The sequence below is a fragment of the Cynocephalus volans genome, chromosome 16 (assembly GCF_027409185.1).
Source record: "Cynocephalus volans isolate mCynVol1 chromosome 16, mCynVol1.pri, whole genome shotgun sequence".
Classification (NCBI taxonomy): Eukaryota; Metazoa; Chordata; class Mammalia; order Dermoptera; family Cynocephalidae; genus Cynocephalus; species Cynocephalus volans.
Window position 1 is genome coordinate 7,592,538 of NC_084475.1, and position 27,183 is coordinate 7,619,720.

General features: G+C 38.2%; 1 protein-coding gene across 1 annotated transcript in view; it reads left to right on the top strand.

Annotated features, from left to right (window-relative positions):
• TANC2 (tetratricopeptide repeat, ankyrin repeat and coiled-coil containing 2) overlaps positions 1-27,183 on the top strand; it is a 435,526-nt gene that overhangs the window by 314,553 nt on the left and 93,790 nt on the right. Inside the window, exons 10-11 of the mRNA XM_063080666.1 lie at positions 21,780-22,061; positions 26,369-26,502. Of these exons, the coding sequence (XP_062936736.1) occupies positions 21,780-22,061; positions 26,369-26,502 (416 nt within the window). The remainder of the gene's footprint in view (positions 1-21,779; positions 22,062-26,368; positions 26,503-27,183) is intronic.

A 27,183-nucleotide genomic window follows, 5' to 3' on the forward strand; every position in this document is an offset into this window, starting at 1 on the left:
AATATTTTCTCCCACTCTGTTGGTTGTCTTTTAACTCTTTTAATTGTTTCTTTTGCTGTGCAGAAGCTTTTTAGTTTGATATAATCCCACTTGTTTATTTTTCCTTTGGTTGCCCGTGCTTTTGGGGTCATATTCATGAAGTCTGTGCCCAGTCCTATTTCCTGAAGTGTTTCTCCTATGTTTTCTTTAAGAAGTTTTATTGTTTCAGGGTGTATATTTAAATCCTTAATCCATTTTGAGTTGATTTTAGTATACGGTGAGAGGTATGGATCTAGTTTCATTCTCCTGCATATGGATATCCAGTTATCCCAGCACCATTTCCTGAAGAGGCAGTCCCTTCCCCAGTGAATAGGCTTGGTGCCTTTCTCAAAGATCAGATGGCAGTAAGTGTGTGGGTTGATTTCTGGATTCTCTATTCTATTCCATTGGTCAGTGTGTCTGTTTTTATGTCAGTACCATACTGTTTTGGTTATTAAGCTTTGTAGTATAGCTTAAAGTCAGGTAGTGTTATGCCTCCAGCTTTATTTTTTTTTGCTCAGCATTGCTTTGGCTATGCGTGGTCTTTTGTTATTCCATATAAATGTCTGGATAGTTTTTTCCATTTCTGAGAAAAATGTCTTTGGAATTTTGATGGGGATTGCATTGAATTTGTATATCACTTTGGGTAGTATGGACATTTTCACTATGTTGATTCTTCCAATCCAAGAGCATAGGATATCTTTCCATCTTCTTGTATCCTCTCTAATTTCTCTCAGCAGTGGTTTGTAGTTCTCATTATAGAGATTTTTCACATCCTTGGTTAACTTAATTCCTAAGTATTTTATTTTTTTGGTGGCTATTGTAAATGGGCAGGCTTTCTTGATTTCTCGTTCTGCATGTTCACTATTGGAGAAAAGAAATGCTACTGATTTCTGTGTGTTGATTTTGTATCCTGCTACTGTGCTGAAATCATTTATCAATTCCAAGAGTTTTTTTGTAGAGGTTTTAGGCTGTTCAATATATAGGATCATGTCATCTGCAAACAGGGACAGTTTGACTTCATCTTTTCCAATCTGGATGCTCTTTATTTCCTTCTCTTCTCTGATTGCTCTGGCTAATACTTCCAACACTATGTTGAATAGGAGTGGTGAGAGTGGGCATCCTTGTCTAGTTCCTGTTCTTAAAGGAAAAGCTTTCAGCTTTTCCCCATTCAGGATGATATTGGCAGTGGGTTTGTCATATATGGCTTTAATTATGTTGAGGTACTTTCCCTCTATACCTAACTTATAGAGGGTCTTTGTCATGAATGAGTGCTGAACTTTATCAAATGCTTTTTCAGCATCTATAGAGATGATCATATGGTCCTTGTGTTTGAGTTTATTAATATGGTGTATCACATTTATTGATTTGCGTATGTTGCACCAACCTTGCATCCCTGGGATGAATCCCACTTGATCGTGGTGAATAATTTTACGTATGTGTTGCTGTATTCTGTTTGCTAGTATTTTAGTGAGGAATTTTGCATCTATATTCATCAAGGATATCGGCCTGGAGTTTTCTTTTTTGGTTATATCTTTATCTGGTTTTGGTATCAGGATGATGTTTGCTTCATAGAATGAGTTTGGGAGATTTGCATCTGTTTCAATCTTTTGGAATACTTTGTAAAGAATCGGTGTCAATTCCTGTTTGAATGTTTGGTAAAATTCTGCTGTGAATCCATCTGGTCCTGGGCTTTTCTTTGTTGGGAGCCTTCTGATAACAGCTTCAATCTCCTTTATTGTTATTGGTCTGTTCAAATTTTCTGTGTCTTCACGGTTCAGTTTTGGGAGCTTGTGTGTGTCCAGAAATTTATCCATTTCCTCCAGATTTTCAAATTTATTGGCATATAGTTGTTTATAGTAGTCTTGAATGATTCCTTGTATTTCAGATGAATCAGTTGTAATATCGCCTTTTTCATTTCTAATTTTTGTTATTTGAGTCTTCTCTCTTCTTTTTTTTGTTAACCATGCTAATGGTTTGTCAATTTTATTTATCTTTTCAAAAAACCAACTTTTTGATTCATTGATCTTTTGAATTTTTTTTTGGTTTCAATTTCATTCAGTTCTGCTCTGATCTTAATGATTTCTTTCCGTCTGCTAACTTTAGGTTTGGATTGTTCTTGTTTTTCCAGTTCTTTAAGGTGAAGTGTTAGGTTGTTCACTTGCCATCTTTCCATTCTTCTGAGGTGAGCATTTAATGCAATAAATTTCCCCCTTAATACTGCTTTTGCAGTATCCCACAGGTTTTGGTATGATGTATCATTATTTTCATTAGTTTCAATAAATTTTTTGATTTCCTGCTTGATTTCTTCTTGGACCCATATGTCATTAAGTAGAATGCTGTTTAATTTCCATGTGTTTGTATAGTTTCTAGAGTTTCATTTGTTATTAATTTCTAGTTTTAATCCATTGTGGTCTGAGAAAATACATGGGATAATTCCAATTTTTTGAATTTATTGAGACTTGATTTGTGACCTAATATGTGATCTATCCCTGAGAATGATCCATGTGCTGCTGAGAAGAATGAATATTCTGAGGTTGTTGGATGGAATGTTCTGTAGATATCTGCCAAGTCCAATTGGTCTAGAGTATTGTTTAGATCTTGTGTTTCTCTGCTGATTCTTTGCCTAAATGATCTGTCTGATATTGACAGTGGGGTGTTCAGGTCCCCTGCTATTATGGTATTAGTGTCTATTTCCTTCTTTAGGTCTAATAGAGTTTGTTTTATAAATCTGGCTGCTCCAACATTGGGTGCGTACATATTTATGATTGTTATGTCTTCTTGATGGATCAGTCCTTTTATCATTAAGTAGTGTCCCTCATTGTCTCTTTTTATGGTTTTTAGTTTAAAGTCTATTTTGTCAGATATAAGAATAGCTACTCCAGCTCGTTTTTCTTTTCTGTTTGCATGGTAAATCTTTTTCCATCCTTTCACTCTTAGTCTGTGTGAATCTTTATGGGTGAGGTGGGTCTCTTGTAGGCAGCATATAGTTGGGTCCTCCTTTTTGATCCAGTCAGCCAGTCTGTGTCTTTTGATTGGGGAATTTAAGCCTTTTACATTAAGAGTTGTTATTGAAAGGTGTTGATTTATTCCTAGCATTTTATTGGTTGTTTGGTTGTCTTAGGTGTCTTTTGTTCCTTGCTTTCTGATTTACTGTTTTGTTTCTGTGTCTGTTGGTTCCTTAGGTTGTAGATAGCATTTTTGTTTGATTGTTTTCTCTTCATGAATGCCATTTTTATTATACTAGTGGGTTTTGATTTTTCTTGGGTTTTTATGGCAACGGTAGTTATTTTTCAGGAACCAAACCCAGTACTCCCTTGAGGATTTCTTGTAAGGGTGGTCTTGTGGTAGTGAACTCCCGCAGTTTTTGTTTGTCTGAGAAATATACTATTTGCCCTTCATTTCGGAAGGATAGCCTTGCAGGGTAGAGTATTCTTGGCTGGCAATCTTTGTCTTTTAGTATTTTGAATATATCATCCCATTCCTTTCTAGCTTTTAGGGTTTGTGATGAAAAGTCTGATGTTAGCCTGATTGGGGCTCCCTTATAGGTGATTTGACGCTTCTCTCTTGCAGCTTTTAAGATTCTCTCTTTGTCTCTGAGTTTTGCCAATTTGACTATAACATGTCTTGGAGAATGCCTTTTTGGGTGGAATACGTTTGGAGATCGTTGGGCTTCCTGGATATGAAGATCTGTGATTTTTCCTATACCGGGGAAGTTTTCTGCCACTATTTTGTTGAATATGTTTTCAATGGAATCTCCATTTTCCTCCCCTTCTGGAATACCCATGACTCGGATATTTGAGCGCTTAAGGTTGTCTGATATCTCTCTCAGATTTTCTTCAATGTCCTTGATTCTTTTTTCTTTCTTTTTGTCTGCTTGTGTTATTTCAAACAGCCCATCTTCAAGTTCAGAGGGTCTCTCTTCAGCTTTGACAAGCCTGCTTGTTAAACTCTCCGTTGTGTTTTTTATTTCGTTGAATAACTTCTTCAGTTCAGCAAGTTCTGCTACATTTTTTTTCAGGACATCGATTTCCTTGTACATTTCCTCTTTCAGGTCCTGTATACTTTTCCTCATTTCATCATGATGTCTAGCTGAGTTTTCTTGTATCTCATTCAGTTTCCTTAGAATTATCACTCGAAATTCCTTGTCAGTCATTTCAAGGGCTTGTTGTTCTATAGGATTTAGAGTTTGAGATTTATTAACTTTTGGTGGTGTACTTTCTTGATTTTTTGTATTTCTGGTATCTTTTTTTTGATGTTTACTCATTGTGGCAGGGGGTTTCACAGTCCACCGGTTTGAGACTATTGACTAACTAAGATGTTGCTGTGGTTGCCAATTTGGTATGGCTACCTCAGTGACTGCTCAGTTGGCCTTTAGTGCCTTGTGTGTATGGTTGCCTCGGGCCTTGGGCCTCTCCGGGGAGCCACCTTACTGGTCAGCTTGGACTCTGCTGGGCTGCTGGATCACGTACCACAGGGTGTGTGATCTCTGTTGAGCTTTCATTTCCCGTGCAGGACTTCTCCCTGTTCAGTGTGCTCTGGCCCGGGCTGTTGGATCGTGCAGTGGCGACCCCACAGGGTGTGTGGTTTCTGTCAGGTCTCTGCCTCCCTGGCCACACGTCTCCCTGCTCTGTGCGCACTGGGCTGGGCTGGGACGTGTCTTCTGCACCCCTCGTCTATCAGCTGGGCCTTCAAGACCCTGCTCGGCACCGCCTCGCCCAGGAAGTCTACCAGGTTTCTGCTAGGCACAGACGACCAGTCGCTCTGGGTGCCTTTGTAGCACTGTGTAGATCTTTCTCGGGAGTTATCACCTTCCTCCTGGTATCGCAGTTATTTGTGTACTTGTCTTATCTCCCACACCAGAGCATGAGCTCCTCGGGGAAGGAGCCCACAGCACACGGTTCACCTTTGTATCCCCCCGGCCCGGACGAGCCCTGTGCCCGCCTGCAGACAGCTCTCCGGCAGGTTTAAGCGGACTTGGGAACTCTCCTACCACACTATTCCCAACCGGAAATTGGTTAGGCATTTTTCCGAACTGGTGGCCGCAGAGATGGTATCTGCCTCCCAGTAACAGGAAGTTTACCGGGGGCTGGAGTCCAGGGTGTGGTGGAGTGACAGTCGGCCCCGCCCGTACTTCCTTGCCCTCCCGACACTGGCTGGTGACGCCCCACACCACCAGCCCCGCCAGAGAACCGCAGAGGGAGTGGGAGGGGAGGCCAGCCCTCAGGCCCCGGGAAGCCCTGCGCCGGGACAAGCAAGTGGGAAGGCTCAGTGAGGAGCCAGGCCGGGCCGGAGCTGCCACCACCTGGGAAAATGGAGGCAGCCCCGGTGCGGTGAGTGGCCTGGTGATGCAGGCGGAAGCAGGGTGGGCGTCAGCCCCCCGAGCAGGGCCGGGCCAGGGGTCACTCACAGGGTTGTGCCAGGTCGGGCACACACTCTCTGCCTCTGGTTTGTCGCCTTTCCCGTTCTCGGTTCCCGCCGCCTCGGGCTGCTTGCTCGGTCCCGCGGCGCAGCTCGGGCACTCCCAGGAATCTTCTTTTATGCCAACCTGAAACCTCGAATCATGAATAGGGCAGTTGGCCACCTTCAGCGCGGCCCCGGCCTCCGGGATCCTGTCTGCATCCACAGCAGCCCTGGCGCCGTGTTCCCTGTTTAGAGACTCGCTTTTGCAGCTATGAAACAGTTCTTTTCCTGTTCCATACTTCAAAGCTGTTGCCTGTAAATGAGGCAGCCTCTCCTGCCAAGGGCAAAGTGGCGGTCAGCCCCCACGACTGGCCACCAGCAGCGGTCCTCCCTTAAGAGATGGCAAGAGGAAGGTCCACAAGTTTCCCAGCTGCCTGAGGCCCAGTGGCCGTCTTTTCCACCTCAGCTACTCCGCGCCAACCGCCGCAGCCACCGCCATCTTGAAACCGCCGCATGGACTCAATTTTTATTTGAGAAAGTGTTCATTTCTCTCTCACTTTTGAAGGATATTTTATCAGACTATAGAATTCCAGGCTAGTGGGTTTTTTCTCTAAACACTTGAAGTATTTCATTCCACTCTCTTCTTGCTTGCATGGTGTCAGAGGAGAAGTCACATGTAATTTTTATCTTTGTTCCTCTAAAGATAGAGGGTTTTTTCTCTGGCTTCTTTTATGATTTTTTTCTTTATCTTTGATTTGCTGTAGTTTGAAAATAATATGCCTAGGTGTGGTTCTTTTGGCATTTATCCTGCTTAATATTCTCTGACCTTCCTGTGGTTGGGTATCTGACATTAATTTGAGAGAAATTCTCAGTAATTATTGTTTCAAAGGTAGTCGTGCATGATTGAACTATAGGGATACATTTTGAGAAATGCCTCATTAGGCAATTTTGTCATTGTACAAACATCATAGAGTGTATTTACACAAACCTACATTGTATAGCCTACTTCATACCTAGGCTATATGGTATAACCTATTGCTCCTATGTGAATAATGCATTGCAACTGCAACATTATGGTGTCATTAGATGATAAAATTTTTCCAGCTCCATTTTAATCTTATGCGACCACTGTTTTATATGCAGTCCCTAGTTGACTGAATCATTATTATGTGGCTCATGATTGTATTTCTGCTGTTCCTTTCTTTCTTTTTCTTCCGGTATTCCCTATTACACACATATTACACCTTTTGTCTTTGTCCTGCAGTCCTTGGATATTCTGTTCTGTTTTTTTTCAGTCTTTGTTCTCTTTGCTTTCTAGTGTTGGAAGTTTCTATCAAGATATCCTAAAAATCAGAGATTATTTCCTCAGCCATGTCCAGTCTATTAATAATCCCATCAAAGGCATTCTTTATTTCTTTAACAATGTTTTCAATCTCTAGCATTTCTTTTTGTTTTCTTCTTAGGGTTTCTCTCTCTCTGCTTACATTGCCCATCTGTTCTTGCATGCTGTCTACTTTATCCGTTAGAGCCCTTAACATATTAATCATAGTTCTTTTAAATTTCTGGTCTGTTAATCATAACATCCTTGCTGTGCCTGGTTCTGATGCTTCCTCTCTCTCTCTTCAAATTGTGTTTTTTGCCTTTTGGTATGCCTTGTAATTTTTTCTTGATAACTGGACATGATATACTGTGTAAAAGGAACTGCTGTAAATAGGCTTTTAGTAATGTTGTGGTGAGGTGTGGGGGAAGGGAAACACTATACAGTCCTATGAGTAGGTGTCAATTTTTTAGTTAGCTTGTGCCTCCAGACTGTAATCTTCATTAGTGTTTCTCAGACTTTTTTTCTCCTCCTCTTAGGAGGATCCCCTTAGGCAGAGGACAGCTAGAGTGGGCTGGAGTTGGGTATTTCCCTTCCTCTAGGTCAGTTGGGCTCTGATAATACTCCAGCAGTTTAGGCACTGGTTAACTAATTTCTCCTGAGGCACTGGTTAACTAGTTTCTCCTGAGGGCAGGCTTTGTTAAGAACAGTACGTGCATGATCTGGCTGCATGATATGGCGTATTTCAAATTGGTTACTTTATCCTTCTCCCTGCCAAAAGCCTGAGGTGATTTTTCTCTGATATTTACTGTGAAAACCTGGTTGGGCTCCTGGAGGTAAATTGCACAAAAGTGTGGGGTCCCCCACATCACTGGGTCCTCTTGGGGTTTTAACTCTCAGACTTATCCACACAGAACCTCCAGCAATTTGTTGATTACAGTTCAGGTTTTCCTGCCCTGGCACGGGTTCTCCTGCATTTCCACTCATGAGTCTCTGCTCCGGTAAGCTGCGACTCCATATTTTACCTGCCTGTCTCTCTCATCTTGGGGGCAGCGGTTTTGCCCTCCTCACCTCCTACAGATACTGGAAGTGTTGTTCATTTTTCAGTTTGTTCATCTTTTTACTTGTTGGTGGGATGAAGTGGCAACTTCCAAGCTCCTTACAAGTGGACCAGAAACTGGAAGTCTTCCTCCTTACATTGTGGCCTAGAAATTCTCTCAAGGCAGTAAGCAGGCAATTATAGGGTTTGCCTCATGGTTTTCCATCTCTCAGGAATCATACTTTTACATTGCCTATGTCTAGTGTCTTGAAAACCATTGTTTTATATATTTTGTCTTGGGATTTGTTTGTTTGTCTGTTTATTGTTTTGGGTGGGAGGGTTAATCTAGTACTTGTTATTCTTTCCTGGCCAGAAGTGGAAGTTCATGTTAAAGATTAAAAAAAAAAAAAAAAAAGATTTTAAAAAGAAAATTATAAATGAAATGGACCAGAGCATAAACCTAACTCTTCTTAGAAAGTAACTGTCTTGGTAGTTGGAACTGGGTTCTCTGTAAGATAAAAACACATGTTGTACCTCTAATAGTGAACATTTAAATAGGGTCATTGTTTGTATAATAAACTTCATGTGTAACATTAGCAAAACATTAGTTACTGAATGAATGAATGTGGACTTTTCTAAAAGAAAGGAAAAAATAGTCTTTAAAAAAATTCATACTGTCCTCTCTGGATACTAACTCTGAGGCACTTATTACCCCCTCCCCCCAGCTTCCTATAGGAAATCCTATTCATTGATTGTCGGTGCCTTGGCCAGCATCCAGGCCTTGCCAGTGATATGTACAGAGCTTGGAAAATATCGCTTTTTCTTCCCTGTCTTGTTATTTAATGGTTTCTTGTTTATGACACTAGCCTTTAAATAGGAATGTATCCCTGAAAGGTGGCAAACAAGTGATTCATTTCCTTTTATTATCATGGCACAGAGTAGAGCAGTGATTTTCAAAGACCCCGGATCACGTCCTATAACTGTCTTCCTCTAGCCTTCCTGTTCTACCTAAACCAAGTTCATAAACATTTCCTGCAGTTGAGAATGAAAAATCCAAAGTAACTTTTTTCATTCGTGTATTCATTTATTAAAACTTATTGAATGTAGATACCCTGTGACAAGAACTGTAATAAGCTACTAGGTTTGGTAATTGTGTTAGGGTGTGTTGATGACATATGAGGATAGAAGTTTAGGGGTTGATATGATCATGTCAGATACATATATTTGGTGACTGTATGCAGAAGGAATGTAGAGATCCAAGGTTATTCTTTAAAATACTGTTTAAGTACATAGTAAAAGTAAGAAATGTTGAGAACTTAAATTATATGGCCATCATTTATTGAGCATTTACTAGGTTCTGAGCTAAGAACCTAACATACATTTTCTCATTTACCCTTATGGTATAGATGTTCTTATTATCCTCATTTTACAGATGACTGAGGCTTACAGTGATTCAGCAGCTCCTCCAAGATTACACACTATAAGTAGCAGTGGAGTGGGAAAAGAAAGGAATTATATCCATGAGGTATTCCTCAAGAATAATTGATAGAGCCTGTGACAAATTAGTTGTAATGATTAAGGAAGAAGAAATACTAGTTAAGTCCCAGGGGTTTTTTTCCTGGAAGACCAGACAGATGGTGATATTTCATTAACTGTGATAACAAATTGAAAAGAAAGAACAAATTAAGGTGAGTGAGATAACTTTAGTTTTAAACATTTTAAGGTTGAGATTTCTATTGGATATCCAAGTAGATGAATCTTGTAAGTTGTAAGGAATGAGATCTGGAATAGAAATATAAACTTGGGAACTGTCACCACTTAGATAGTTATGAAAGCCATTAGTCTATTTCTTGAGATTGAGAAGAAAAAGCAGTAGTATAGAACCTAAAACTGGCCTAATTTAGAAATGGGCAGAAAAGAACCATTAAAGATATATCAGGAGGAGGAGACAAGAAAAGAACTACTGTACCCTTGGACAACACAGGGGTTAAGGGCACCAAACCCCCACGCAGTTGAAAATTTATATACAACTTTTGACTCCACCAAAACTTAACTTCTAATAGCCTACCGTTGGCCAGAAGCCTTACTGATAACATAAACAGTCAATTAAAACATATTTTGTATGTTATATGTACTATATACTGTATCCTTACAATTAAGTAAGCTAGAGAAAAGAAAGTGTTACTAGAAAAATAAGGAAGAGAAAATACATTTATTCTACTATACAGTATTTACTGAAAAATATTCACATATAAGCGCACCTTTCGCATTTCAAACCCCGTGTTGTTCAAAGGTGAACTGTAGAAGTGTTGTCACGTTAATCCCAAGAAGGGAGAGCAAAGATTTTATGAACAAGACCCCAAAAGCACAGGCAACAAAAGAAAAAATAAACAAATGGGATTATATCAAACTTAAATGCTTCTGCTAAAGAAACAGTTAACTGAGCAAAAAGACAACCTACAAAATGGGAAAAAATATTTGCAAACAATGCAGCCAACAAGGGATTAATATCCAAAATATGCAAGGAACTCAAATAGCAGTAAAAAAAAAAAAAAAAAAAAAAAAGCAAAAAAAAGTAAGCCAATTAAAAAAATGGGCAAAGGAGCTGAATAGGCATTTCTCAAAGGAAAATATACAAATGGCCAATAGACACATGAAAAAAATGCTCAACATCACTAAGCATCAGGTAAATGCAAATCAAAACCACATTGAGATATCATCTCCCACCAGTTAGACTGACCATATCAAAAAAACAGAGAATAACAAATGCTGGTGAGGATGTGGAGAAAGGGAAACCCATCTACACTGTTGGTGGGACTGTAAATTAGTGCAGCCATTGTGGAAAACAGTATGAAGTTTCTTCAGGCAAGTTCAGATAGAACTGCGTATGATCCAGCAATCCCACTGCTGGGTGTACACCAAAAGGAATGGAAATCATTATGTCAAGGGGAGACCTGTACTCCCATGTTTATTGCAGCTCTGTATACAATAGCTAAAAGTTGGAACCAAACTAAATGTCCATCAGTGGATGACTAGATAAGGAAAATGTGGTATATAGAAACAATGGAATACTTCTCTGCCATAAAAAGGAATGAAATTCTGCCATTCACAGCAACATGAATGAACTTAGAGAAAATCATGTTAAATGAAATAACCAGGTAAAGAAAGAGAAATATTGTAGCATGTCCTCGCTCGTAAGTGGGAGCTGAAAAGAAAATAAGAAAGATAAAACAATTGCAATAATTCCTTGAACTCTCGAAAGGAGATAAGGGAACTGAGGACACCAGAGGTGAGAAAGAGGGAGGGAGAACTAGGGAGGAATTGGTAAAGGGCCGCAAAAAATGTTTACTTATGTAATGGTAAAATAAAAAAATAATTTTTTTTTAAAAAGTGAGGATTGGTTAACTGTGAAATACTGAAGAATGATTAAGAAGCATAAAGACTGAGAATACATCATTTGATTTAAAAGTTAGAAAGTATATAGTGACTTTAACCAAAATAATTTCAGCAGAGTAATAGGGGTGGAAGCCAGGCTATGAGTTATCACTGTGAAAGTGAAGATTGCAAGCATGGCCCTTTCAAAAAGCTAGGTGGTAAAAGGAAGAAGGGAGGTGAGGCAAAAGCCTCAGAGGGAAGAGGATTCAAAAAGAGTCAGTATGTCCTCAGGATCTTTTTTGTTAGTTTTCTTTTAAACAAGTGGTGGGGGTGGAGGGGGTGGTTATGGTTACTCTGGATGTCTCTTGGCTCGATGACATGGACAGTGACAGCATCTAACCTAGCTAACAGCCTGATACCGTCCTAAGCACATTACATGTATTAACTCATTTAATCCTCACAGTGTCATTGTTAACCCTATTATAAAGACAAGCAAACTGAGATATTGATAACATAAGTAGCCCAAGGTTGCACAGCTAGTAAGTGACAGAGACAGGGTACAAACTGAGGCAACCTGGCTCCAAGTCCACAGTTTTACTTACTCTGCTATATGTTTCCCTGTACACCCAAAAAGTGATTCTGCTTTATTAATTCTTTTTTTTTAAGTAGATTTTATCTGGAATGAACATTCTTTAGGCTATTATCTTTAGACTGATCTTTAGGGGACCTGATTCATATTCTTTTACATTCTTCAAATATTTATCTCCTAGGGTAGGAATAGCTGCCCACTTCAGTAGTATTCCTGAGCATGAAGAATAAACAACAGACTTGACTCTTGTAAATAGAAGAATAAGCCCTTCTAGAAACTCAGTATACAAATGAGCCCTTACCTTGATTTTAACTATGTCTTAAGAAAAAAATAAGTACATTTTTTGCCTTATATTTGGTACTAACGTGATACCAGGTTTCTTCTGAAGCACATCTGTTTTTCCTGTATTTTGTGTAGAGAATAGCATGCATAGCACAAACCCTAAAAATGAACCTGAAATTCTCTTTTGCTCCAAGGAACAGAAGTGCTTCAAGGCTAGACTTTATAGTCATTATGGAAGAATGTGAGGAAATACAGCTCTGCGTTTATTTGCACCAGACTTTGGCTGTGTTACATAAACCGTTTCTTCTGCCTATCCTGTAACTGGCTTTTTAAAAAATTAATCATGGTTGTTTTCCATGAATAAATAAGTATGCTTTAGTAAAAATCCAGTTGGAGCTCTTTTGCCCCCACTTCCTCCTCCCTTCTTCCCCCTTGGTGCAGCTGTTTATATTTGCATTGGGGCAGGTAAATCTGTAAGCCTTAATGTATTTTTGTTTGTTTTTTAAAGGTTTACTCTTTTTCTTAGTTAAAGAAAGGTACATTTTCTCCAAAAGCCTAGATATATAATTATAAGTATTGATGGTCTCACAGAGACTATTTCCTGGAAAGAATTCATTTGTCTGCCACAAGCCTAATTTACATTGAAGAGCTGCACACGCTGACTGGAATCTGGACTGGTTCTTAAATCCCTTAAAGAAACTGCTTTCTAAAGCTTCTCTTGTGTGCCCTATTGGAATGTTTTTCCTTTTTGTGTCTCCCCACCCCCAACATTTTATTAAGAAATTTTTCAGATATAAAAAAAGCTGAAAGAATTTTATAATAAACTCTCATATACCTACCACCTTGATTTTAACATTAACATTTTACTATTTTATCACATAGCTATTCATCTACCCAGCTCTCTCTCTTTATCCACCCATCATTTTTTATGCATTTCTAAGTAAATTGTAGATATTATACTTTACTATATGTTTTGAGAAGGATGGGATGGTCTTCCTGTTTTGTTGCTGTCCTGGGACTGCCACCCCCTGGGTGCCAGGAATAAGAAAGCCACATTCTGTTACTAAATAGTCTGGATTAGGTCATCTTTTTCCCTCAGCTCAACTGTAGTTGCAGTGGTAACTTCACTGGATTATTTCAGTGGTTTCTGCCTTAGAAAAGCTCTTGGAAACCAGCTGATATCCAAAACAAAGAAACATTTATTTAGGAATATGAACCCCACAGAGAATATTTTTTTACCTCCATGCCCTACAGTGCAGACCAACAGTGCTTTCTTGTTCTATACCCTAAATTTACAGTTGGGGACACGGAAAGTATGGCTTTCTTTTTATCATATTTATCTGTCAGAAGCCCTAGATTCTGAGGTATAGAAACTGTTTCTGGGCTGTTCTTGGTGTCAACAGTTGTTTTACCATATGGTACTGGGCTAATTTTGTCTGTGTTCTTCTCTTGAAGTATTGTGAATCGATTACATTTTTAGAAAATTTTTAAAATAACTTTTTTAAATGTCAAAGCTTTCTCAGTAAAATACAATATGATTAGGCATTATGTAGACATGAGAACAAGTTATCTTAGTAGAATTTTTCTCAAAAACTGAAGTCTTTGAGTCTATACTTATGCCATATTACAAATTGGCATTAGTTTTATTCGCAAAAGCCTCCTTTGAAACAAAATGTAAAATTATCTTGGACCTGAAGAGATAAGTCTATCTAGAAAGCAACTAAGTCTCTCAATAGTTCTTCTCTCTAGAAAGGTCATCCCTAGCCAAGCATGAAGTTCCTGAAGGGAAGTACAAAGAGAGGTAAGGGGAAAAGAAGCTGGCTTAGCCAGTCATATAAGCCTACTCAATTCTGGCCATCAGTGGGATAACTCATGTCACATTCAGATTCAATAGTCGTATCCTATAGAGCACATGCGACATAATATAATAGAAAAGACTGGATTTTGGAATCAGAACTAGGTTTTGATTCTAGCTCTGAAACTAGTTATGTTCCTTAGGTCTATCTAGGCCTAATTATACTCATCTGTAAAAATGCTACAAGAATTTTGTAAGGGGCCATGCTTCTTCTATTTCCTTCTTACTCCCTGGAAGTACTGAGACTGTTCAGCCAGAGCTCAATGCATCAGCATATATACTTCTCCTTCAAGGGTTCTCAAATACCACCTCCCTCCAAAAAAAACCCTAAATGATTAGCCACCCCCTACTACCAAGTGACATCACAGAAAATGGCAGAGCAAGGAGTTCTAAGAATTGGTCTCCTCACTGAAGCAACCATTAAGCTGTTAAAAACACAGAATACAGAATCATCTTTTTCAGAACTCCAGAATCTAATCAAAACTTAAAGCAACCAGGAGAGAGCATAATGTAGAATGAGGCTATTCAATTTCAGCATTTAATGAAATCTCTGTCATATCACTGGCTGACCATTGAGATAATAGAACAGAAACATCAGTGACCACACACAACAACTAATAGAGTCTTTGCAAAAATAATTTGAAAAAGTCACTAAATAAATGGACAACTGCGGGGACAGAACAAGCAACAACAGCAAACTCTGGGAAGGGGACAGAATCTGATATCCAGAGTTACCACATGAAATTATTCAAAATGTACAGTTTTCAACAAAAAAATTATAAGGCATACAAAGAAACAGGAAAATATGGCCTATTCACTGGAAAAAAAAAAACAGAAACCATCCCTGAGGAAGCTGAGACATTGGACTTACCAGACAAAGACTTAAATCAGCTCTATTAAATATGCTTAAAGAGCTAAAGGAAACCATGAACAAAAAACTAAAGGATACAAAGAAAACTATGCATGAATAAATGGTGTATATCAACAAAGAGAGAAATTATAAAAAGAAAACAAATATTCTACTTCTCTGGAGCTGAGAAGTAGAATAGCTAAAATGAAAAATTCGCTGCAGGAGTTCAACAACAGATTTGAGCAGGCAGAAGAAATAATCAGAGAACTTGAAGATAGACAGTTGAAATTATCCAGTCTGAGGAGGAGAAAGAAAATAGAAAAATGAACAAAGCCCAAAAGACCTGTGGAACATCATCAGGTTTACCATCATGCACATGACAGGATTTCCAGAAGGAGAAGAGAAAGTGAAAGGGTTAGAAAGAGTCTCCAAAAAAAAACACAAGATCTAGTAAAATGAATTCAGGAAAGTTATAAGGTACAAAATCAGCCCACAAAAATCAATTGTGTTTCTATACACCATCTATATTAAGGTTTAATACTAAGTTGTTAAGATGTCAGTACTACCCAAAGTAATGTATAAATTCAAATAAATTTCTATCAGAATTCCAACAGCCTTTTCGGCAGAAATGGAAAAGCCAATTCTCAAATTCATGTAGAATTGCAAGGAGCCCTGAATAGCTAAAAGAATCTTGAAAAAAAGAACAAAATTGGAAGACTCACAGTTCCCAATTTCAAAACTTACCATACAGCTACAGTAATCAAAACAGTGTGGTGCTAGTGTAGGAATACACATAGAGATACATGTGAATACAAATATAGATACAATGAGAGTCCAGAAATAAACCAATACATCTGTGGCCAATTGCTTTTCAACAAGGGTGCCAGTTCATTCAAGGGGAAGAAATAGTCTGTTCACCAAATGGTACTAGGACAACTGGGTATCTACACGCAAAAGAATGAAGTTGGACTGTACTTTACATCATATACAAAAATTAACTCAAAATGAATCAACAGTCTAACCCAAATATAAGAACTAACATTGTGAGACTCTTAGAAGAAAACACATGGGTAAATTCTCATGACTTTAGATTCTTAGCTATGACACTAAAAGCACGGGCAACAACAACAACAAAAATAAATAAATTGGACTTCATCAAAATTAAAGACTTTTATGCATCAAAGGACATTATCAAGAAAGGGAAAAGACAGCCTACAGGATGGAAGAAAATATTTGTAAATCATATGTCTGATAGGGGTCTAGTATGCAGAATCAATAAAGAACTCTTGCAACTTAATGAAAAACAACCCAATTAAAAAATTAGTAAAAGACTTGAGTACAAATTTATTTCTCCAAAGAAGATACATAAATGGACAACTAGTTCATGAAAAGCTGTTTACATCATCAGTCCTTAGGGAATGCAAATTAAAACCTCAGTGAAACACCATTTCACACCCACTTGTGTCTGAAAGTGGGCCAAAAGTAAAATGCCCACCAAACTGAGAAGGTTTCTTAAGACTGAGAAATAAAGCAGGCACTTCCATGCAGTAAGGCAAAGAATTTTATTTAAAAGGTAATTTACTTATAGGATGATGGATCAAGAAGGCAACGACCCAGAAGCCTATGCAGAGTTTCTCTGCACAGCCTCCTTGTTCAGCCCCAGTTAATATAGGCAGTTCATGTGAAGTGGTGAGAAAAGCCAAGCAGCAGTTACTAACTAAGCAATGAGCTAACATCACTAACTCCAATTGCCTTATGACAATGAGTTCTATCTTTGATGGTCTTATGATGCAGGTAGCCAGACCAGTTGTTGCCACCTTAGTACTTTATCATTAAATCCCTTCTTTGAAGTTAGCAAGTTGTTTCTAGCTATTGGTATTGTTCTGTCTACCTTTTGCTAGTAACTCTTGTGGGCAGGGTTCACACAAAGGACATAGCAAGTGGTAAGGGCTTCAAGATGGAGTAAGTTAGGCTCACGGTCACACACAATTGTATGGCTATAATGAAAACAAAAGGAAACAAACAAAATAGCTTAACAGGTGTTCATGAGGATGTGGAGAAATAGGGACTCTTATACATTGCTGGTAGGGAGGTAAAATAGTTTAGCCACTGTGGAAAACAGCTTAGCGGTTCCTCAAAAAGTTAAACATAGAAATGCTATATAACCCAGTAATTCCATTTCTAAGAATGTACCACAAAATTTGAAAAGAAGTGCTCAAATACGTGTACACAAATGTTCATAGCAGCTCTTCACAATAGCCCAAAGTTAGAAACAACCCAAATGTCCGCCAGTGACAAATGGATAAAAATTGTGGTATGCATATATGATGTATGTTGTTCAGTTATAAAAAGGAATGAAGTACTGATACAAGCTACAACGTGGATGAACTTTGAATTATGCCACATGAGAGAAGCCAGACACAAAATGTCACTAATAGTATGTGAAATATCCAAATAAGTATATCCATAGAGTCAGAGAGCAGATTGTTGTTTGCCAAAGACTCAGGGAGTGAGAAATGGAGAATGTCTCTTTAGTAGTATAAGGTTTTCTTTTGGAGTGACAAAAATGTTTTGGAACTAGATAGAAGGGGTGGTTGCACAACATTGTGAGTATATTAGATGCCATTGAATCATACATTTTAAAATGGTTAATTTAATATTGCATAAGTTTTACATCAAAACATAAAAGAAAATTTTTTGTGTGAAGAATGTATATACAAACCTGTACCATACCAGAGACACAGAAGGTGCTCAATAATATGTTTTCCCTTCTTTATCTTTTACCCCTAATCTGTGCTTAAAACTGTGATAGACATTATCCTTGCCCTCAAAGAGCTTCCCATCTAGTTGGAAAAACAAGATTTAAAATGTTAGTGAATAGTATAAATATAATTAAGGACTAAATTATATGGTGTTAACTTAGTTTGGGGAGAGGAAAATGAATGAGGACTAGATTAATTGGAGAAGATATCATGAAGAAGATGAAAATTAACCTGGACCATAATATATTGGACAGGGTTGAACAGAAGAAAAGGGGCACTTCAGGTAAGAAGGACAACCTGCACTAGGACACAGGGATTGGAATGTAGCGCAGCCTGTCAAGGTACTCTAAAGAGACTGCTTTGTCTACCTCAGGTGGCACTTTGGTGAGCCATCAGGAATACAAATGATGGAGTTGAGTTATGTTACAGAGAGCATTCAGAATCTGGGAAGGAGCTTGCATTTGATATAGCAAAAAACTGCACTATTTGAGATTTTTGAAGAAGGGAAATGACCTGATGCAATTATGGTAATAAAGAATTGATCTGGTACAATGTGCAAAATGGAGTGGCTGAGTCAGGAAGTGAAGTTAGGGGAGCCAGGTAGGAAACCAGAGAAAGCCTGAGCTGGGTGGGAATATTTGGAAGTGAACAGAGGTGACTAATGTGAGAGATCGTTCAAAGGAAGAATCCACAAGATTTGGAGATAGACTGGGATTGCTAGGGCAAGTTTAATTCTTAAGTAGCAGGAACTTTCTTTTTAATTATATTCTGAAGATTTGTGTGGGCTCTGATATAGTGACAAAACACTCCACTCTTCTCCTCTCCTAATATATAAAAGTTCTTTTAATAAAACTATCTTGATTCCCTTATTCAATATTCATTTATTGACAGTATTTATTGAGCCTCTACTGTGTACCCCAGCTATGTGCTGGTGATTCAGTGATGGTTCCTGCCTTCACAGAGCTTGTATTCTAGTTGACGAGACAGAAGTAATCAAGAAAACAAAAGAGTCGATAACATTGTATCAGGTTGTGATATGTGATAAGAAAATAAAATAATTACTATTTTTGATTAATTATCTGAGGGAAACAAATCCTCTTGCTTAAAAACAATGATGGGGTGTAGGGGTACCAACTTTCAAAGATTATCAGGGGATGCATCTGTGACAAAGTAGCATTTAAGCTGAACCCAAAGAATAAAAGGGAGCCTGCCGTGTTAACAGCCAAGGAAAGAGCATCACAAGCAGTCAGAACAGCAGGTAGCAAAGAAACTGTTCAAGAAACCGAAAGACCAGAATAGCTGGGGCACAGAGTGAGGGGGAAGTGCTGTGTGATGCTGCAGCAGTAGGCAGGGTCCAGATCATGCAGAGCTGGGAGGGCAGGGAAGGGAGTTTTGATTTTATTCTAAATGCAGTGGAGAACCACCGGAGGGTTTTATGTAGGGGAATGATATGGTCCGTTTTGTCATTAGACAAGCCCAGTGCCAGCACTGGTCATTTCAGTCTCGGTCAGGGTTCCAATAGAAATGTGAGAAGGTCCCTTTCTTTTTTACCACCTCTGCTTTGTTAGTGCTTATCTGCTGAGCTGCCCACTCAGCCTACTGCACTTTCCTGTGTGAGCAAGTGCTTATATAAACTCGTTTCTTGGCCCTTGATGTAATATAAAAGTAATTATCAGCTAACTTGTCTAGGATATTCAGACCTCTGTCCTACGCATATTCCTCATCTCAATGGCCTACGTAAAATAAAGGAAACAAATAGAGGATTTCTGCTAGATTTTGATGTTGAGTAGAATTCAAACTTAGTTAAGGGCTTAGATGAGTACAGAACTGTCAAATAATCACAGAAGAATATTGGTATGGTTTTTTTACTTTCTGTAGAGATTAATTCAGTGGACCATTTTATTTGCCTCAATTGAAATTTAAATTTGAGCATACTCTGATGTATCCAGAGTTTTAATTCTTTCCTCCCAGATGCTGAGGCTTTGTCTCTAATTCATATCTAGGGGGGAAGACCTTCACATAACAAAGAAAGTGGGAAGGTTATTTCTAATGGTAAATCTCTTGATGTATTGAGATTCTACTGCTTCTCAGCTTCATAATCCCTCAGACTTGAAACTGGGTATAGGATTTCTTTGGGGAATGATGAAAATATTCAGCTATTATTAGATAGTAGTAATGGTTGCACAACTTTGTGAATATACTAAAAACCGCTGAATTGTGTACTTTAAAATGGTGAATTTTATGGCATGTGAATTATATCTCTATAAAATAATATTTACCAAAAATAAAGTAGACTCTAATTATTAGCTATAAAACACTAGAATTAAAAAGAATAATTTTTAGCAAATTAAAGCCTGGTTTTCACTGAATTCTGTACTTATGGTTATGGCTTTTTAAAGAGTAGATTTTAGGGCCAACCCTGTGGCGCACTCGGGAGAGTGCAGTGCTGGGAGCGCAGCAACGCTCCCGCTGCGGGTTCGGATCCTATATGGGAATGGCCAGTGCGCTCACTGGCTGAGTACCGGCCCCGAAAAAGACAAAAAAAAAAGAGTAGATTTTACTAAAGAGACGTGTATCAGTAAATTATAAGTTGACCATGTAGCTGTATCTCCACAGCCCCCTTCTTTTCATGCAAAATTTGGGCATTTTAAAACTGATATAGGAAACCATTTGCTTCTATTGTTAGAGTTTGGCTTTATATTTTTGATTATTTGTACTACATTTGTAATTCTTATCCTTTTTTAAATGTTCAGTTATCATTCTAATGACTTTCAGGCAATTTTAAATGAGGCTTGTGTACATGTATGCAGCATGTATATGTGTGTTTTCTCAAGTAAGCCGCCATCTCTAGATCGCATATTACAATGTGTTAAGTGGTTTAAGTATGTTCTAGAATAATGTGTAAACAGTACAAATAGATCTCATTTCCCCCCTTTATGATCTCCCTTTCTCCTTCCCCTATCCCCTTCCCACCCTTGGCCTTTCTTGTGTTCTAAAACATAAAATGAGTTTAGATTGTAAAACCTTAGGTTTAATTCATTCTTTCCATAAGTATTTACTGGGCACCTACTATATGTTAAGGTATTATGCTAAGGTTAAAGATACGGAAACAAAATACCTGGTTTCAGACAGATCAAATGATAAATCTTAGAGCTACTCTGGGAACAGTCAGGAGAGTGCTTAACCCAGACAAGGTCAATCAGGCAGGACTTACTTTTACCATCAATATAATTAGAGGGTCAATCTTTGAAACCAAGTCACACCTATTATGCATTTTTAGACAACTGTAACGTGCTTGGCCCATAACACATCCTGTAACTATATAAGAACAGGAAAAAAAAAATCTTGAGAAAAGCAATGTCTATCCTCAAGATATGTGTATAAGCCAAAAATCATTTTTTAAAAATTGGTGCCATCAATGCTGCTATACTCCACAGATATGTATGATCAATTATGTTTCAGTGAAAAATAAATAAATAAAGGTTGGCACAAATGCAAGCAATACAGGTGCAAAGACACTGGGTGAAAGTTTGGTTTCTGCTCCTTTGACTGCTTAGCATGTTTAAGACCTTTGAAACTATCAGAGCTTCTAGGGGCTTTCTTTCTCATAAGTAATATGCGGGCTACACTAAAAAAACAATACCATCGTGAACTTACAAGAATTCATGTTCTCATTGGTGTTTTTAAAGAAACAAACAAGCTTCTTTACTTTGCATTGCTTTCTACAGGACTGATTTTCAACTGATACGTACAGATACAGCCATATTGATTGTTAAATACTGAAATGCACCCTTAGTGGTTGGTAAAGAGCTGCTGTCATAAGCCATCTGGATGCTCCACCACAGGCTGACCTCTCCCCAGGAACTCTACACCTGCATCTCCTGACCATCCAACAATTAGAAGGTTGCCCCCAGGCATAGCACAGGGCCTTTAGGACCCTTCTTCAATACTCTTGCATCCTTACTGATTACTGGTGCCTGGGCCGTCCCCATTGTTTAATAATTTTGAATATCACCCTGACTTTCTGACTGTTTTGAGTAAATCATTACTGTTTTATCAATGTTTGTGTTCTGCCATCTAGAGTGTCAGATGGCTCTATCTCATCTGCATTGTTTATCTATGTAGAACCAACATTCTGTGGGTTTTTCTTTCCTTTTTTTTTTTCTGAATAAGCCCAGAATACCATCATACTGTAACTCTAATTGTTTCCTAAACTGCCTTTTTTCTCAATTTCTCTCAGTGTTGACAGTTTGACCTAAGTTCTGTGTTCTCTTATTGTTTCTTTCAGTTCGCTTTGCACCTTATAGGCCTCCAGATATCTCCCTGAAGCCTCTGCTCTTTGAAGTGCCCAGCATCACTACAGAGTCAGTGTTTGTTGGCCGGGATTGGGTTTTCCATGAAATAGATGCTCAGCTTCAAAGTTCAAATGCCAGCGTGAACCAAGGAGTAGTGATTGTGGGAAATATTGGTTTCGGCAAAACGGCCATCATCTCCAGACTGGTGGCCCTGAGCTGCCATGGTACACGGATGAGACAGATTGCCTCAGACAGTCCACATGCCTCCCCCAAACGTATGTATTCCTTTTTAAAGAACTCTCTGCTTTGTTGGCTCTGAAATTTTTTCTGACATTTATTTTAGGTCACATATCCTTTTATTTTCTGATCTGCAAAACCTGACTTGCATGTGAGGACAATTAATTCAGAATTGAGAGAAAGAATGCAGTACTCTGTTTACATCCAACCCACATATCCAGCAGTCACCTAAGCATGACTGAAAAAACCTTTCTTGTGGAATAAATTTATAACTCTTCCCTGCTGGCCATATGGCTGGTCTGTCCTTTGGATAATGACTGCAGTGATTGCCTGCTAAGCCATTTGCATCCATCACTGTCAGATTTTGCTCCACCTGTGCTCATTTCTTCTTGCTACATGCCAGCATAGTCTGTTTATGGCCTTCATGTTTTTGCTGTTGACGTCAGTGTTGCACTACTTGGACTTGAGCTTCATCGTGCCCTTGAAGGGTTTCTCCTGTTTCCTTGTTAAAAGGTGCTGAGCTTTCACGTGTATTCAGGCATCTTTCATCACAAGCAGGGTGCAACTTAATGATCACCACCAGGATCTTGTTTATTTTTAAAATACTCATATAGTATTACTATTGCCAGACACTCTCTAAGTAATTTACAGATATCAATTTATCCAATCCTCTTATCAACTCAGTGAGGTAGTTTCTGTTGTTTTCATTTCTCAGGTAAGTAATTTGAGGCTCAGAGAGGTTAATTAAACATCCCAGATTTTACAGCCAGTAAATGGTGAAATTAAGCAGTCTCGTTTCAAAGGCAGTTCTCTTATCCATCTTGTTATGCTGCCTCTCCTTATTGATGAAACTCACTCAATTAAAGAAAATAAATGAAAATGTATAAATGTTCTTCCTGTACACACTGTATGTATAAAATCAGTCTACCTTGTACCTATTAGTTATAAGAAAACAAAAAAGGAAACTTTTGCCCTGCTAGTCCAAATCAATAATCTAGCCCACCACAAACTTTCAGATATCAAACACTAGAAATGATTTGTTTAAGATCATCATAGTTACAGGGTCTAGCACAGTGCTAGAAACTTAACGGACTACCTGCTTACCTTCCAAGCATCTTGGTTTTCAATTGAAATTAATTAGCAGTCTTACATCATTAAGTAGGCAGATTGCCTCTGGTAAACTTATGGATGTCTAACATATGGAAGAAAAACTAATGTTTAGGAAGAAAACTGGTTCAATCAAAATACCTTCTTTACCAGGATATGGTAAGAATTAATATAGAAGAATTCTTAGGAGAAATACCATGCTTAATTTATTAAATGAAGCTCTTCTGAGGTAGATTAGCATGGTATTGTGGGAGTCAAGAGTCCAGGGTTTGTGCCCCAATACTCAAATTGAGTATACTTTGTGACCTTGAGAATTTTGCTTTAATTTCTTTAGAGCTCAGTCTTCTCATCTGTAAAATAAAGAAGTGTGACTAGTTCATTTTTAAGAATTGTTTCTGGTGCTAAAATTTTGACTCTAAGAACATGTCTTTATGGTTGAAATTAACTTTCCATACCTGTTTCAGTATTTTCCCTTGAGTGCTTAAGTGTCTATCATACCATACTACTTCTTATCTGCACAGTCCAAGAAGTTAGCTATTTGAGTGTGTCAGAAAGAAAACCAGATAGCTCATAGTCTCTCTGACTCCTCGGTATATCACTGTTGCAGATAACAGAGTGGTAGAATCATGCATGACAGAAGATAAATCCCAAGGGCAAGAAGAGCTGCTTTCTCAGAAAGCAAAGGGTACCTAAGGGTCCCCCCATTAGCCTGGGAAAGCAAGAGTTAGTAGAAAACACTTTATGTGCTTCCCAAAGCAGATATTCTTTAAAGTTAGTTCATTACGTTATTCTCTAACATCTACTGCCTTTTATCTCCTGAGAATCTCCAAAAACACTGGAACACTGCCCATTCTTGGGATAAACATTTTTTGTTGAGACTGTAGATTTGGCCTGATAGTTGACTTTTGAAACTTGAAAGAATCAGGGGAGATAGAGTATATGATTATATATCTATCAGAATTACAGAGAACCAGCATTGCCTTATACAAAATAATTTTCGTTGTAATCTGTTGACGTTCAAACTATATTCTACCTCTGCCACCTTACAGAACAAGTAGTCTTTAAAGAAGGGGTCAAGAGTAAGTGACTGATATAATGCAAATGATTTTTCAGCATAAATCTGTTATGTATTTGAGCTAGCACTGAAAATTTTACTGGCAGCAACAGAATTTTTTTCATTAATGAATAAGAATGGTGTCTACATATAGAGGGTTGGCTTAATTTTTTAGAGTTTAACTGACATTAAGATTGGATAGGTTTGTTTGGAATCTCGCTGGCTTTGCAAATCTTTGGTCAGTGATGCCAGTGATGTAGTTGTAGAAATAATGAAAATAAATGGAAAATTATTGGAGCTCCCAACTTTTATCTCTGCGTCATCTGTCGTGTCGTGCTTTCTTCTGCCCCTATTTCCTCCATCTGAGCAGTACTGCTGTGGAAGAAGTATGCAGTTTAGCCCACAGGATTGCATTGCCTGGCTCTGCTTCCCCCACAGACTCAGCCCCATAGCCCGCCCCCTCCTTGTCATTTCCCTGAGAAGGTACATAAAAGCTGTCAAGACAGGCACTAGCCTGTCATCTTGCTTTCTTGCCTATTTTCCCAAACCTGACTCCCCCATCAATCTTCACCACCACCACCATGATCATCCACCCACTCCCAACACAAACACACACACACACACACACACACACACACTCTCTCTCTCTCTCTCTCTCTCTCTCTCTCTCTCTCTCTCTCTCTCTCTCTCTCTCTCATACACAGAACAAAAGCATTTTGTGAAAATAGACCTGTTGTGTAATTCAGGCATTATTATATTAACTATACGTGTACTCAGTACGGTAGTTAGGGAAGCTCTGTGTAATACAAGACTGTATTTCTCTATCACTAAAAGTCTCAGTGTAGTTATTATTTGGATTTGACATTTGCCAACAGCTGCCAATCCCCTACACAGCTGTTAAGTGAGTAAGCCCTACCATCCCTAATCTGCTCGTTTCTGAAGTCTGTTTTGCCAGTTTGCTGTACACACCAACTACTGGCTACCTATTAACTTTTATTTCTACTGTTCTCTGAATACCAAACAGAAAGTAAGACACTCAGACAAAAAGGAGAGCATCTTCAAAAGTGAATAGCTAGAAGACAAAGGGTAATTGGACAGTAATTGCCCACAAAATCAAATACCAGATAAAGGGAAAGGGAGTGGAGGCATGGGGTGAACAGCAGAAATAATACAGTGACAATCACTGAACTTTACCTCAACTCAAATTGTCACTATTTCTTTTGGCTCTTTTAACAGCCAACTCTTTGTACCTACCCCTCTGCAATTATTCAGGAAAAGTTCTGAATAATTCAGTAACAAAGAAATTTACTCCACCTGTTGGATGGAAGAAATCTAAATTCACTCCTAGTGGTGAGGACTTAGATGAGGACTACATTCCTGTTCCTCCTTTTCTATAGCTACTGGCCATCAAATAACAACTTCAGATATTTAGTTTGGTACCCATTTTTAAATTATAGTTTTACTCATAAATGTCTATAATTTCTAGTTAGAAGGTAAGAATACATTTTTAAATAAAAGGAACAAATAGAATTTTAAAAATTTATGAACAGCTTTATTGAGCTATATTTCACATGCTATACAATTTACCCATTTAAAGTGTTCAGGTCAGTATTTTTAGTATATTCACAGGATTGTATAGCAATCACCCTAATCTAATTTTAGAACATTTTTGTCCTCCTAAAAGAAACTCATGCCTATTAGCAGTCAATCCCTATTCTCCCCTTAACTCCCTCCCTCCAGCCCTAAGTAACCACTAATGTACTTTCCATCTCTGTGGATTTTCCTATTCTGGGCATTTTATATAAATAAAATCATAAAATATGTGGTCTTTTTTGATTGACAACTTTGTCTTACATATTACAACATGGATGACCCTTGAAAATATGCTATCAGTATCTCATTTCTTTTTATTGTTGAGTAGTAGTTCATTGTATGGATATACCACATTTTATCCATTCATCAGTTAATGGATATTTAGGTTGTTTCCACTTTTTGGCTATTATGAATCATGCTTCTGTGAACATTTGTGTACAAGTTTCTGTGTGGACTTTTGTTTTTATTTCTCTTGGGTATATACCTAAGAGTGGAATTGCTGGGTCATAGAATCAATGGAATTGAACTAATTTTCCTTTAGTTCAGAGTTTTATGGTTATCTGATGCAACTATCTCATGTTTTTAATCCAGATGTGGACGCCAACAGGGAACTGCCACTCACACAGCCACCTTCAGCTCACTCATCTATCACCAGTGGAAGCTGCCCAGGAACTCCAGAAATGCGCAGGCGGCAGGAGGAGGCTATGCGAAGACTAGCCTCGCAGGTACAATAGGATTCCCAAGTTGGGGACATGCTAGTTCCATTTTAACATCAAGGAGGCAAAGGTAGGGAGACCCTTGGCAAAGTGAACAAAAATACTCGTATGTAAAAAGGTATACTATGAGAATGTGGAGAAAAGTTTCTCTTTATTTGCTGTTTCTAGAAACATACTTTATCATGATGGGATCAGACCCTTAGAACTAGAAAGACACTTAGAAGTAAAGTCCTCTAGGAAACAGATAAGAAAGTTGATACTCACAGAAGTTATATGGTTTACCCAAGATCACAGTGTAGGTAATCAGTAGTTTTGAATTTTCATTCCTAGCTCAAAACTCTTCTTGCTATACTATATACTGTCCGTAATATTTTTTATATTTTTAAAAATATATATGTACTGCTATATCTTTTTTCCTTAAAGTTTATACATTATCTATTGCTTCTTATTAAGGATAATGAGAATTGTAGCTCTTTCACTTTCTTTCCTCCTACCATCATCCCTATTCTGTCACCTTCTTTTTACAGCATCCTGTTCTTGTTTTATGGATGCTATGTATTCGCTTTTCTTTAATAGACACTGAAAAACTGATTGGAAGCTTGTGTGTGTAGAAAGTTTGACTACAGAGCATTAAGATGATCAGATCCTTATTGGTAATACCCAGTACATTGTGTGTGTGTGTGTGTGTGT